At 39.8% G+C, this 15,876-nt stretch overlaps 1 protein-coding gene across 1 annotated transcript; it reads left to right on the top strand.

The window, feature by feature from the left end:
• Nucleotides 1-789: 789 nt before the first annotated feature.
• Nucleotides 790-6,214, top strand: LOC111905102 (uncharacterized). The gene is made up of 12 exons (XM_023900779.3): nucleotides 790-1,085; nucleotides 1,491-1,618; nucleotides 1,742-1,804; nucleotides 2,499-2,620; nucleotides 2,813-2,928; nucleotides 3,023-3,830; nucleotides 3,901-4,623; nucleotides 4,718-4,939; nucleotides 5,037-5,132; nucleotides 5,221-5,415; nucleotides 5,544-5,657; nucleotides 5,771-6,214. Exons 1-12 carry the CDS (start codon nucleotides 985-987, stop codon nucleotides 6,029-6,031), a joined length of 2,949 nt encoding a protein of 982 aa, XP_023756547.1. The 5' UTR covers nucleotides 790-984; the 3' UTR covers nucleotides 6,032-6,214.
• Nucleotides 6,215-15,876: the final 9,662 nt, after the last annotated feature.

Below are 15,876 nucleotides of genomic sequence, written 5' to 3'. Positions count from 1 at the left end.
GTTCAAACACAAAGCGGGTTTGGTTGTGATTCCGAAAACATTGTGTTACAGCTGAGAATTCGTTTTGGGAGGTGTACCTATAGGTACATCAAGTTATAATATTTGTATTTTTATAGTTTATAATGAAGCGAATATATATATATATATATATATATATATATATATATATATATATATATATATATATATATATATATATATATATATAGTTAGGTTCAAATATTTTTACTATCTATTGTGTGCATGTATAATTGATTCTGGACCAATCATTTTAGTTATTTTAAGAAAGTAATTAATGCATATTAAATGCTGAAGATGTAATTAATACCCATTATATCTTCAACATGTAATATATATTAATTACTTTCTTAAAATAACTAAAATGATTGATACAGAATCAGTCATACATGTACACAATAGATAGTGAAAACAAAATAACCTAACCCTATATATATATATATATATATATATATATATATATATATATATATATATATATATATATATATATATATAGTCAAGAAGTAACAAAAACATTGAATTTGGGAAAAAAAATACAAAAAGGTAAAATGAATATTTTTATAATTCAGACAACAATTCAGATGTTTCAACTAAACAACATGTTAAAAATTCAGTTTCTTAAAAACTTCAAATCCTTTCAAAAATTCAGATCCTGCCAAACAACCCAAACAACTTAAAACCGAAAAAATCTCAACAAATTCGATTTTAGAAGATATTTTCGGTTGGATTTAGTTTCGTTTTAAGTAAAAAAAACAAACATGCTCATCCTATCCCAGGAGGGAGCAGCCATGAGCCCTAATTAAAAGAAAAAATAAATCAAGAAAAACTAAGAAGAAAAGGAAAAAGAAGGAAAACAGATCAAGCCGGCTTGAGGCAAACCTCGCGTTCTCAGATCCCCTCCAGCCCCTCCTTTTTACTATCACAACAAAATCAGCTACTGACCTAGATCAACCTTTAATCGCCATGGCAATGGCGATCAAGCTTTCCCTCCTCCTCCTCGTCATCTCATGCTATTTAATCCCTACCTTTTCACTCTTCGAAGATCAAGTCGGCTTCATGGACTGGTATCTATTTTAGTTTTTATTTATGTACTGCTCTACTCAGTCTTGTGCTAATTTTGAACGTCGTAGATTAATTCGATTTTGGATGTAGGTATCGATATTGATGTTACGCGAGTGCTTAAATTCTGTTTACTTGATGTGTCTATGTATAGAAAAACATGACTCTCGATCGATCTTTTTGTGTTGTTCTTTAGTCGAATTCTATTGTTTAAAATCTTCTTCTCTGAATCTCACTGAATTCTTAGTTAGTACATCCGTTTATATGTCTCTGATGTAGTTTTTGAGCTTTTGACTTATGTCTGTTTGTGGTTGCCGGAGGAATAACCCTTTTGCAGAGACATACACACTATACTCAATTTCTGATCTCTCTTTCTCTACATTAATAACGAATGAAGTTTTATCCCTCAGGCATCAACGATACATAGGGAAAGTAAAGGATGCTGTGTTTCACACCCAAAAGGCAGGCAGGAAACGCGTTGTGGTGTCGACTGAAGAAAATGTTATTGCCTCCCTTGACCTTCGTCGAGGCGAGATCTGTAAGTTGTAACATTTGTTAATATTTAGGCTTTTTAATTATTGTCTTCAGTCTATTGGTGCTAATAACTGATAATTTTGATGGAAGAGTATATGTATATGCTGATGCTTTCTCCTATGTGCAGTTTGGAGACATGTTCTGGGAGCCACTGATGTTATTGACAAAATTGATATTGCCCTTGGGAAATGTGAGTACTCTTCTTTTTACTAAAAGTCATCCCACAGTTTTGCAGACTTGTTTACCAGGATTTTGGGAGTGTTGAACAGGATATATAGTTATTTGGTTGCTGCTCTTATCCTTATACCATGTGATTAACTTGTACAATAGATTAAAGGGCAAAGAAGGAAACGAGATGAAACAATCTAGTCATGGCTTAGCAAAATAGGTTTTTTTTTTACAGGCAACAGACCTTTCTTTTCTTATGAATTATTATTGTTAGCTCACTATAATTTTTGTTATCATCCTAGAAGAAGTTTGTTAATAATCTGTAAATGTAAATACTTGATGATCATATATCAATCTTGATTAAGCTTGAAATAATTATGAAAAATACTAATAACTGATTGGGGTATAGCTAAAAAGGATATCAGTAATGTATTGTGACATAAAAAGAGACAAAGCTGATACTGTGGTTTACCTTATTTGCTTAAATATAAAACTTTTCAAGAAGAGAACTTTGATGCAGATATATATAACTAGTTGGGTGAAGAAAATCTATAACAAAACCTACATAGTTTTCCACATTGTTATATAAAAGAGGTTGATTTCTTATTTTTCAAAAAGTTGGTTTCTTGATTGCATATGTTGCGAGATATGTATATGGTTATTTGATACAATGATAAATGTTTGTTATTGCTAAAATATCATCTCTGATTCCTCAGATGTCATTACACTGTCATCAGAGGGGAGTATTTTAAGAGCATGGAACCTTCCTGATGGGCAAATGGTGTGGGAGTCTTTTCTATCAGGCTCAAAGTCCTCAAAGGCATTATTAACAATTCCAGTGAGTAATTTAGTGCACCTATACAACTCAATTCAGCTAAGATCCTGTTTCTTATGATAAAATCCTGTATCCATTGAGTCCTCTAAGTAAAACAGTAGCTAACTCTTTCTTTATCATAAACTGATTGGAATTTCCATTTATTAGCTGTATGAAGTATGTTACTTTATTATCTGAAATATATATAATCTGCAGGCCAATTTGAAGCTTGATCTGGATAGTCCAATTTTTGTTTATGGTGGCACATGTCTTTATGCCATTTCCAGTATTGATGGAGAGATTCTTTGGAAGAAGGATTTCATAAATGAAGGGTTTGACCAATTCACCAATTATATTATCTTTTCTTGTTTCTTGATTGTAGTAACAGGCTTTTGATATATATTACCTTTTGTTTTTGATCAACAGCATGGATGTTCATCAGTTGATCCTTTCCGAGGGCAGTAACGTAATTCACACTGTAGGAGTTTCCGATTTATCCGAGTTCAATACATATGAGATTGATGTTAAGAATGGAGGGGTACTGAAACATGTCAGAAAACCATTTCCCGGGGGCATTTATGGCGATATCTTGTCAATTTCAAGTGACAAATTTGTTGCATTGGATGCTACAAGGTCAATTGTGCTTGTAATAAGCATCACAGATGGAGAAATTAACCTTCAACAAACCCATGTTTCAGATCTCATCCATGGAGTTTCTTTGAACCCAATTATCTTACCTTCAAAGCTTCCGGGAATCTTTTCTTTAACCACAGATACATTCATAGCCTTTATAAAAGTAACCCATGAAGGGAAATTAAACGTAATGGAGAAAGTAGATAAAACAGTTGTTGTTAGTGATGCATTAGCCCTTTCAGAAGGCGAACAAGCTTTTGCACTTGTTCAACATGGAGATAGCAAGATTCATCTATCTGTAAGGCTTGTTCATGACATGAGTAGCAATCACCTCAAGGAAACTGTCAAGATGGATCACGAAAGGGGCTTTGTTCACAAAATTTTCATCAACAATTATGTTAGAACAGATAGATCACACGGGTTCAGAGCTTTGATTGTAATGGAAGATCATTCATTGTTATTGCTACAACAAGGTGAGATTGTTTGGAGTAGAGATGATGGACTTGCTTCTGTTATAGATGTCACAACTTCAGAACTACCCGTGGAAAAGGTTGGTGTATCAGTAGCCAAAGTTGAAGACAGCCTTTTTGAGTGGCTTAAGGTATGAAAAAGTACATTACTAATTTTTTTTTTCAAAAATCAAAATACATAATGTTTTTCTTGTATTGAAGGGTCATATGCTGAAGCTTAAAGGCACTTTAATGCTTGCAACACCGGATGAAATAGCAATAATCCAAAAAATTAAATTACAAAGTTCTGAAAAAAGCAAAATGACACGAGACCATAACGGATTCCGTAGACTACTGATAGTACTTACCAAATCCCGAAAGCTTTTCGCGTTACATTCCGGAGATGGACATATTGTCTGGTCAACTCTACTTCAATCTCTCCGCCAATCAGACGAATGTCCAAATCCAACGGCTCTCAAATTACACCCGTGGCAAATCCCGCACCATCACGCACTCGATAAAAACCCATCTGTCCTTGTTGTTGGCCGATGTGGGCTTTCTTTATCTTCTCCAAGCACATTGTCGGTTGTTGACACGTACACGGGAAAAGAGGCGAGGAACGTGGGGCCCGGGCATTCGACCGTGCAAGTTATTCCGTTACCGTTTAGTGATTCCAGCGAGCAGCAGCTTCATTTGCTGATTGATGATGAAAACCGCGCGCATTTGTACCCGAGAAGCCGTGAAGCTGTTGAGATCTTTCAACGGGAGTCTCAAAATGTGTATTGGTATGATGTGGAAACTGAAGTTGGGATCTTGAGGGGGTATGGGGTGAAAAGTAAATGTGATGGTGATGAGTATTGTTTTGAGTCTAGGAATTTGTGGTCGATTGTGTTCCCTTCAGAATCGGAAAAAATCATCTCCACTGTTTCAAGAAAAGGAAACGAGGTATTTTTTGTTTTGTTCATAATGTTTATTATTAATGGGACAAAAGTTACAATAAGTCAAAGTCGAAGAAAGTGAATTTAAACATTTTTTTTAGGTGGTGCACACACAAGCAAAGGTGATTGCAGATGAGGATGTGATGTATAAATACATATCGAAAAACATTCTGTTTGTTGCTACTGTTTCACCGAAAGCGAGTGGTCCAATCGGGTCCGCAACTCCAGATGAATCATTGCTGGTGGTCCACCTTGTGGATACTATAACCGGTCGCATACTGCACCGCATGAGTCATTTAGGTTCACAGGGTCCCGTGCATGCAGTGAGTATTAATTAATTAATTAATTAATATTATTTCTTTACATTAAAAAAAAAGGTATGGTATGGTATTTATTTATGCATATATTTTTCTTTTGAAGGTCCTTAGTGAGAACTGGGTTGTCTACCATTACTTTAACTTACGAGCACACAGATACGAGATGTCTGTTATCGAAATTTATGATCAGTCTCGTGCGGTACTGCTCCTAATCTTCTGTTTTCTCTTTTATTTTTCTCATTATTTGGTATGCATTGAAAATAAAGATGTGACTACTCTACTTGCAGGAAAATAAAGATGTTTTGAAGCTTATTGTTGGAAAACATAACCTCACGACACCTGTGTCATCGTATTCTCGACCTGAGGTTTCTACAAAATCACAATCTTACTTCTTTACACATTCAGTCAAAGCTATATCTGTGACTTCAACTGCCAAGGGCATAACTTCCAAGCACCTGCTTATCGGCACAATTGCTGATCAGGTACTTTTCTCTCTCATTTCTACACTAAAATTTTCTTATAACATTATATATTTAATATTTTTCTTATAGGAAGAAAACGAACCAATGAAAGTGTATTGCATTAATTACATGCTTATATTTATTTCTAGGTATTGGCTCTTGATAAGCGTTTTGTTGATCCACGAAGATCACTTAATCCCACACAAGCTGAGAAAGAGGAAGGTCTTTTACCTCTCACAGATACCTTACCCATTATTCCACAGGTCAGTTTATTCCCCTTGAAATAAATTATTTATAAAAATATATTTGAGAGAATGACTACACACGTGGAAATAGAAAGAAAGAACATATGATTCACTTTTTTTGTTTTGTTCAGTCGTATGTAACACACGCATTTAAAGTGGAAGGTCTTAGAGGCATAGAAACGATACCTGCAAAACTGGAATCAACAACCTTAGTATTTGCATATGGAGTGGATCTCTTCTTCACACGCCTTGCACCTTCAAGAACATATGATTCACTTACTGAAGATTTCAACTACGCATTGCTTCTTCTCACCATTGTTGCTCTGGTTGTCGCCATTTTTGTCACATGGGTTTTATCCGAAAGGAAAGATTTGCAGGAAAAATGGAGGTAGTAACAGCCTTATCGTGTCTTAGATCGCCTCCGACATTTTGCTATTTCTTTTTGCTTTTACTAGTGTACTAGTGTTAGAGTTGAATTCGTGTTGGATGATAGAAATTTACACAAATTTTTTTACTACTTTTGTAATTTGATGGATATGAGATTTGGTTACCCCTAAAACTTATTTCCAACTTTCTCTTGTTGTGTTGTGTGGATGTTCTTTTGGCTAATTTAAATCCCAAATGTTGTTTTTGGAAGGAGTGGTGTCGGATGATCTTAAATGAGTTTATAAATGTTTTTGTATTACAAGTAAGTCAAGTCATTTTAAACTGAATTAACATTTTTTTTGATGTAATGTCACTTTGGTCTAAAGCAGCGTTACGTTTGTGCAGTAGATGAATCTCTCCAACTTTTATATTGCTAGATGTATATATACCTACACCAATAAACATAGCAGTTGTAACAACTTAATTTCAGTAGTTGGTATAGCACAAGTTTTCATCGGTACATATAATTAAAGTTATTTGCCAAAATCTAAAATATCTTAAGAGTGCTGCTAAAATCCACTTTATTAGAAGATAGATATCTATTAGATCCTTTTAGAGATAGGCAAAAAAAAAAAAACAAAAAAAAAAAAAAGAAAAACTGTACCAGTTCATTAAAAAACCGGTTTGACTAACTAGTCATTGAAATTTTTTCTAACGCTGTCCGGTATGTCTACAACGGACGCCTCCACGGTATATGTGGCTACGAACGAGCGTGCACACTATCCCGTTGTAGGTCAGTCGTTGCTCGTGTTGGTTACGGAGAAAGAGGACGATCCCGTTGTAGGTCAGTCGTTGTTGCTCGTGTTGGTTACGGAGAAAGAGGACGATCAATGGGGGCTGCTTTCCTTCCAACCGTTCAACGGTTGAATTTTTGAAATATATATATATATATATATATATATATATATATATATATATATATATATATATATATATATATATATATATATATATATATATATATATATATATATATATATATATATATATATATATATATATAGAGAGAGAGAGAGAGAGAGAGAGAGAGAGAGAGAGAGAGAGAGAGAGAGAGAGAGAGAGGTTCAAATGATAACCACAAAAGATTAAGAACCCCATTTTATAAGTAAATATGTGTATAATACTTATTAAACATGTTAAATTACTGAATTTTTTTTGTCTTTTTGGTACAGAAATGGCAAAATTGTAATTTATACAGTTTAATATTTTCATTCATACATCAATTCATATTTTAACACAAAAATAATACAAAATACATGATGGGATTAAAACAACTTTTAATCTAAGAAGATCGATTAGATCTTGAACAAGTATATGAATATAAAACAGTAAAAACGCAATAATAAGAACAAACAGCTTGAATCAAACGAGTCGAATGATTAAATAAAATCCTTAGAAGAGCTCGATTAAGAACATCAACTGTAAAGGATTGGAAGATTACAATAACGATTACTGGAAAATATTGAACTCTTGATTAATCGCTATATCGATAATCTCTAGAATCTTAACCTAATATGCATGCAAGCATTAACTTATATACAATACATAAAAGGCTCTCGGTTGGACAGGCCCAAACCGGAGAATATAAGGCTAATCTAACGAGCCCAAAAGACGCAACATCAAAACTCTTTTCAGCCCAACAATCTCCCCCTTTGCGTCAATTTGGAGCGAGACCTTCACTTTCTACTTGGGCCGGCGGCTGAAGCTGGTACCTTCTTCTTCACAGTACTAAACAGACACTTGGTTATGGAAATGATGGTCTGTCTAAACCGGATGTACCAATTGATCATATCATTGAAGTACTTGATATCATCAGCCAAATTGTCCTTACACCGCTTGATAATTGATAAGATGTGCTCCAAGCAAGTTGTAGTGTAAAGATGTTTGTCAGCTAAAGCGAAGATACATTTCTGTCCTTCGGCTCTAGTGAACATCACAGAGTTTCGCCTCGAATCTATCTTGCCCATTTGCATTTGATTCAGATCACTGGCCGATCCCACAGGCTTGACTTTCGGTTTCTTCTTAAAAATTGTGGCAACCTCCTGATCCATTAGGGCCACCTCCATGATATAGCATGCCAGCATCCTTTTGACATGGTCTAAGATGGGACCATATTCGGCTTCGTTTGTCAGCAGGATGTTGTACAAGACTATCCAATCATGAGGGTTCAGATTGGGCAGATCCGCCAGAAAGATCATGTGAGCAGTTCTTGCAGATCCTCGGATAAGCTTGAACTTGACGTTAGTGAATCTCCCCACGGCAAAAGGCTTCATCACCCGAACATTGACAATCTTCTGGGCGCTCCATGTAAGGTATTGAGGGCGAGCGGCTTCCAGGTAGAAGTCAATGAGCTCCCTGTCAAGCTCATCGTTCGGATGCGGGACTTCAAAGATGTTGGAGAAGGCGTGGAAGATGAACGCCTTTCGAGTCAGTGGCATATCAAACTGCGAATCGATGGTGTTGTTGCAGTCGAACGATATCACCGGCTCGAGCCATAGTATGCTTGGAGTCTCTATGGCCTCTTTTATCAAACGATCCCTAGTCCAGGCAGGGAAGAGCAACTTTCGGCTCTCAAGGAGATCGTGGGCTTCTTTTTGCTTTCGTTCGGCTTCTTCAGCCTCACGCGCCACACGACTGGCATCACCTTCAGCATTGCGACTGTTCTTTCTTTTTAACATGTCCGCAATGGTCTCCTTGTCTTCATCTTCATCTTCATCTCCATCCTCTGCTATGTGTTTACCCTTGTTCTTCATACCCGAACCCGAGGCATGACCAGTTGGGGGTGGTTCGGTTGTGTGAGTAGCTTTGGAGGACGGAGGTGGTTTCGATCCTTTCTTCTCATCTCCCCCTTGTTTCGGAATGGACACGAAACTCGGCAGGCCTTCAATTTTGCTTAAGAGGTCCATGGCCGGGGAGAGCTTTTCAGCAAGGGTGCGCCTCACCGAATGATTAAGGATGGGGTCGTGTGCTTCCAGGATGTTGGATAGAGCGGCGTGGACATCCGAAACACACGTCTTTATGACCTCCCTCTCGGATCGAAGAACTTCCAATTGTTGTTCGGAGTTGGAAAGCTGCGTGCTCTTGACCTTGAGGGCAGTTGTTTTACTCGCCAGAGCGTCCATCAGAGAGTTCTCGGCCGCAAGATCCTCTTGTAGTTTTGCCAGGCGGGCATCGATGGAGGCACGGAGTGCTGAGTTGTCGTCGCTGATATTTTGTCGGAGGGTAGCGAACGAAGTCAACTCCGTCGAGACGAACTTGGCCAATTGCTGAACAATCGGTTCCAGAGTTGTCTTTGTGGCATTGACGCTTTCCTGCAGAGACTGTAGCAGGGCAGAAGCGTCGGAGAATAGTTTATCGACTTTTTCGGTCGCTGCCTCACAAGCTCGGGTGGAGGCGTCTATTGCAGCAGTTGCTGAGGCCACTGAGTCTTGTTGAGCCCTGGAGAAGGCATCAACTATCTTCTGAAGGGCAGCTTCAGACAAGGATGACTGCTGGTTGGAAAAGGAGGCGAGAAGTTGATCAACCTTCTCGTTAAGCTCGCGAAGATGCTTCTTTGTCACTGGAGCATCATCCTCCTCATCACTTTGAACTTGAAACGGACTATAGTAGACCGAATCAAAATTCATGTGATCACCACCAAGGTATTGATCATCGCCATCGGAGGCGGCGTCTGGAGATTGAGGTGGTGGTGAAGCTAGGGGTGTTGTGGGTTTGGTTGGTTCAGGTTGAGTGGGTGGGGGGTTAGTTTCGGGTGGTGGTGGTGTATGGGTTTCGGTTTGTGGAGGTTCGGTTACGGGAGGGGTTTCGGTTACAGGTGGTGTTTCGGTTGATGTGGTGAATATGGGTGGGGGTATAGGGAATGAGGTTGGTGGTATAGTAGGGTTTATGGTGGGAATGGAAATAGGTATTGTGGGTGGATGGGAAGGAACTGGGGATTGGTGAAGTTCCATCTCCGGGGTTGGTGAGCGAGGGGGTGTGTTGCCTCGTTGTGGAGATTCGTCTCCTTGTGAGCCCTCAGAGTCCGAACTCCCACCTTCGGATTCGCTTGAAGAGGAGGGTATGAGGAGCTTACGCTTCGGTTGGGTCTTCCTCCTTTTCGGTTGTGGGGATGAAGCAGGTTTCTGTTGTTTACGCTTCTTTGGAGAAGGTTTTGGGGCTTTGGATGGTTTCTTCCCCTTGTCTGCCTTCTTACCCCTGGCCACCGGTTTGTCGGCATCATGAATCGAGCGCAGCATGTCCGGTGTCAGTTCCCTCGGACCAGATAGCCCTAACTCCTTGATCGCCTTGATCATACTGCTGTCTGAAGGCACACTTCCATACATAGTCTCCGGGATGAAGCCAATGAAGGAGAATTTTGATGCATCCGAGACGATGATCTTCTTGGTATGGAACGTACCAATAGAAGACATCGGTGCACCGTCAGCAGTTGGGACATCAAACCTGTCCATAGCCCATCTTGTGATCAAGATCCAGAACCGGGCCAGCGACACCTCGGAGTGTCGAGAAGTAGAAGAGAGGCTCTGAAGCAGCTGTTGCCAGAGGACAAACCCGTAGTCCAGATTGATCCCGTTGTACACCCCATACATAATTGACAGGAAAAGACGACTGACCCCGTCCGATCCTGAGCTCCTTTCTGACAGTCCCTTGAAGAGAACTGTAAATAACCCATTCCACTGGGGCGGTAGGCAGGACTTCTTGAACCTTGCAACGGAGGTAAGAACTTCCGTGTAGCCCATGTTGTAGAGCATACCAACCGGAATCGTCTCCGGGTGAAGATGCGATGGGTCAGTGGCAAACCCTAACAGCGTGCAGAAACGGGGGCGAGAAATGGAAGTCTTGTGATCTCCCACTTCAAAGAATACCCGGTCGACGCCCTTGTCGTAGTAGGCCGTCGCATAGACCTGAGATAGAGCCACCAGTGGCACCGTTTCAATTCTGGACAATGCCGGAGCAAGCTGGGAGTACTTGAGGCATTCGATAACCGGCGACATGTAGGGATCATAGGCCATTGGGTTCAGATCAATGACGAGGCATTGTTGAGGTCTGATTGGAAGAATCTGAGAAGTAGCATGGACGGAAGAGGATTCAGCCATTGTTGCAGGTTTGGAGAAGAAGATAACCGGGAGAGAGTTTGGAAGTATTTTTGCTTTGGAAAATATGGGGCAGTAAAGAGGTAAAAGGTGGTGTTGATGGGTTTTTATAGTAGGTGATAGGAGAGAGAAAGATCGTTTCAAATCTCTTATGGAAATACGAAACGGGTGTTTTTGGAGTGACTGATTGGTGACAGTTGGGACGTGCGATGATCATGTAGGAGAGAGAGTGTCAGATTCCTAGGATCACGCCGCCCAGTAAGCGCCGGTTCAGAGAGAGAAATCGTTTCCGTTTCCACACGCGCCAGTAACATCAGAGATATGACACTTCGATATTGCACACGCGTCCTCAAGTGTCAGAAAAAGCGCGGCCGTTTCAAATTCACGCGCCCTCCTTTTTACCGTCGTTTGAATTTCTATCCATTTGACTCCCGCCGAGTCAGCAACCTTTTGTCTTTTCCCCTTATTAATCAGTTGTATTCAATTTAGGACCCACGTGGCTGATTTTTGGCCTCAACTTCATTAGTAACGCTTCTAATCCAGCCTGTAAAGTAATTAGTAACGGAATTTTTGAAAATCTAGGATTTTCGTGCAAAGAGTGTAAAAGAAAAAGAAATAAAGCAACTCTTTTTAGGATAATCTGTCATGTCCATAAGGACACGAAACTGATGATCCCGGGCACGAATCTCTTCCTTCAAGGTCAAGAGAGACCTTAAAGTGTTAGTGTGGAATCCCGTTGAATTACGATCAAACATTTATTAATAAATGTTGAAAGGCTTCTTTTAATAAGGCTAATTAAGGGTGGTTTCGCTTTGATTCAACAATTTAATTCTTGATATAAGAACGAATGTGAACAAAGTACTTGTGAGACCAGTGTAGTCTGTTGAACAAGTAGGTTTGAGTAGATTTTGTAGTGGCTTGGATTAATATGAAATCTCAGATAAAAATTTAAAACTGGATCCCTTGGGAAGAAATGTCATGGTGTGTAACAATTTCATTGGAACCACGCAAAAAGAAAAGAAATTGAGATTTCATGAAGCTACATTCGTCAATTCATTGGTGAAGACTTGATCAAGTTAATTGGTCACCGTCAATTCGTTGGTGTTGAATTTTGGGTTTCACTCAGCTCGTAGTGGCACGAAGCGAAGATCATAAACACAGATGTTGTGTAACCATAAACCTCAGTGGTAGTTTCTGAGAGTCTCAAGGGTTACAGTGATGAAACGAATGTTATGGAGAAATATATTGGGGATGGTGAAAGAAGACATAGTACCTCTGCTGCGAACAAAAGGACCAAGCAGGAAACTCTTATCTCATGTGAGAAGAGAGTGAGGTAGCTCACGATTAGAATAAATATGTTAGCCTTATTGGGAAGACAAGGTTTGTGTTTACCAGGTCATGAAGGCTATTATTCAAAATCTTATGAGGCTTGGGACACATACAGCAGCATGCTTCTAGGGACACTTAAGTAAGTCATCAATTAGATCCCCATAAACGAATGAGCACACAACTAAATAAAATATTTTTGCAGTTTTTGAAATTAAAAAAAATAAAACAGTAAAAAATAAAAAATTAAGAGTGAAAATAAAAATAAGACCTAAAAAAAACTCTGGAAAAAAAATGAAAAACCGAACCCGAACGTTCGGTTGGTTTCGGTTGGAAAAAGTTGAAAAACCGAACCCGAATCTTCGGTTGGTTTCGGTTCAGGAAAATTTTGAAAAACCGAACCCGAACTTTCGGTTGGTTTCGGTTCTTGAAAATTTTGAAAAACCGAACCCGAACCTTCGGTTAGTTTCGGTTATGGAAAATTTTTAAGAAACCAAGGAGTTTAGATATGCAATATAAAAAAAACTTTTTACATAAAGAAAAACAAATTTTTAACAAGAAATATACAACACACAAAAACTACCTTTGAAGTAATGAGCGAGTGAAATGGGTGAACCGAACCCGAACGTTCGGTTGGTTTCGCTTCTTACGGTTGAGTTTGAGAGGTAGTGTGAGGTACTGACGCTGATTCCATCATTCCTAGCCCTTGCAATATTTTATTGAACGATGCTTCTGGAAGAGCTTTGGTAAAGACGTCAGCCAGTTGATCAGTGGTTCTTACGAAGTGAACTTCGACATTTCCATCTTCCACATGATCTTTGATGAAGTGATACCTCAGTGCTATGTGTTTGGTTTTAGAGTGTTGCACTGGGTTATGACAGATCCTAATTGCACTTTCAGAGTCACAATATAGAGGGATCTTCTTCATATTGAGTCCATAGTCTCGAAGTTGACTCTGGATCCAAATAACTTGTGATGTGCAGGATGCAGCGGCAATGTATTCCGCTTCGGCAGTAGACAGCGACACACACGTTTGTTTCTTGGATTGCCAGCTGACCAACTTCCCATCAAGAAATTGACAGCCACCAGTTGTGCTTTTGCAGTCGAGTCCACATCCTCCAAGGTCAGCATCAGAATAGGCTTGAACGAAGAAGCCTGAATTGGATGGATACCATAGACCTAAGGAGGCAGTTCGCTTGAGATAGCGTAGGATGTTCTTCACTGCCAGCATGTGAGGTTCGCGTGGATTAGCCTGAAATCGAGCACAATAACATACAGAAAACATGATATCAGGCCTGCTAGCAGTTAGATACATCAGTGAGCCTATCATTTGACGATAAAGCGTGATGTCGACAACCGGTTTGTCTAGAGAAGGGGTAAGCTTGGTGCCGAATGCCATTGGGATTTTGACTTTTGAGTCTCCCATCATGCCAAACTTTGCTAGGAGAGTCTTTGTGTAAGCTTCCTGATTGATAAAGATGCCGTCGGGTCCCTGTCTTATATTTAAACCAAGGAAAAAATTAATAGGACCCATTGAGCTCATTTCAAACTTAGTCTCCATCAACTTTCTGAATTCAGCTGTTAAGCTGGGATTCGTAGAGCCAAAGATGATGTCATCGACATAAATTTGAACTATCATAAGGTGGTTACCTTCCTTTTTGCGAAAGAAGGTTGGGTCAACCGAACCTTGTTTGAATTTGGACATCTTTAAAAATTTTGTAAGCGTTTCATACCAGGCCCTCGGAGCTTGTTTGAGGCCGTACACAGCTTTATCCAGAATATAGCAATGATTTGGATACTTTTCGTTCACGAACCCAGGAGGTTGCTCCACATACACAGTTTCTTCAAGTTCTCCATTGAGAAATGCACACTTGACGTCCATTTGGAAGACCTCAAAGTTTTTGTGAGCAGCATAGGCTAGAAATATTCTAACCGATTCTAGCCTAGCTACTGGAGCGAACGTCTCTTCGTAATCTATCCCTTCCTCCTGACAGTATCCCTTGACAACCAGACGAGCCTTGTTCCTTATGACATTACCTTCCTTGTCCATTTTGTTTCTGAAAACCCATTTAAGACCAACAACTGAAGCATCCGGAGGAGTTGGAATGAGGCGCCAGACTTTGTTCCTTTCGAACTCGTTCAGTTCGTCTTGCATTGCTTGAACCCAATCAGAGTGATCGAGGGCAGTGTTCACTAACTTCGGTTCAACTTTTGATACGAATGAGTTAAACATACAAAACTCTACCTTTGAGAATAAAGATGTCTGTTTTGCCTTCAGTTGAGATCGGGTCAAGACCTTATTAGATACATCACCAACTACTTGAGAGATAGGATGATCTCTGGTCCATTTGGTAAGAGGAGGGTAATTCGGGTCGAAGGTTGGATCTAGTTCAGCATTGATCATCTCTTCGGGCTCAGATTGGCTATCATCATCAAGCGTCATATCATCATGCTCCCCCTCAATTGATGAGTCTTGAGAAACATGAGTTTCAGGGGTTTCTTGTGGTGCTGGAGTTTCAGGCGTTGAAGCACCTTCGTTTGGAGGGGCACCTTCGGTTGGAGAGGTACCTTCGGTTGGTGAAGGACCTTCGGGTAAAGTGGTAGAGCTATGCTCTCCCTGGACTTGTGAGCTTGGCTCCCCCTCGACATGAGAACTTGGCTCCCCCTCGACAGAATCAGTGTTGGTTGTAGATTCATCAGTGAGCGATTCTCCTTCATGCATTCTTTGCACAACATCTTCGACAATTTGTTTCATATGATCAATTTTGTTGTCAGCTGCACCTGCTTCTGAGAGAGAAGCCTTTTCCGGTTCATCAAAGAGTTCCAGAAATTTCTCGTACAAATTGGCGATTGAGACTGTGACTTGGCCAGTTTGAGGAAATATTTCCCCGGCAGTGTCATCTTTGGCCTGTAGCTTCTTGACGTAGTTATCGTCGAAGGTCACATAGTATGTCTCTTCAATCCTTCTTGATCGTTTGTTTAGGACCCTGTACGCCTTGGATGTGAGTGAGTAACCCAGAAAGATTCCCTCGTCAGCTTTGACATCAAACTTGTTGCGGTGTTCTTTAGAGTTAAAGATGAAACACCTTGAGCCAAAAACGTGGAAAAATTTCACATTGGGCTTTCTGTTGTTTAATATCTCATATGGTGTGAGCGTGAATCGCTTGTTGAGATAGGACCTGTTTTGTGTATAACAAGCAGCAGAAATAGCGTCAGCCCAAAAATAAAGAGGTAAGGAAGCGAAACTTAACATAGTTCGGGCAGCTTCACACAGAGATCGGTTTCGTCTTTCGACTATCCCGTTCTGCTGGGGTGTGTAGGGAGCTGAGAAATTATGACTAATTCCCTTCTCTGCAAGAAACTCTTCAAACTCCCTGTTCTTGAATTCGAGACCA

Source organism: Lactuca sativa, chromosome 6, assembly GCF_002870075.4.
Source record: "Lactuca sativa cultivar Salinas chromosome 6, Lsat_Salinas_v11, whole genome shotgun sequence".
Taxonomy (NCBI): domain Eukaryota; kingdom Viridiplantae; phylum Streptophyta; class Magnoliopsida; order Asterales; family Asteraceae; genus Lactuca; species Lactuca sativa.
This window is presented reverse-complemented; position numbering and strand designations above follow the sequence as displayed.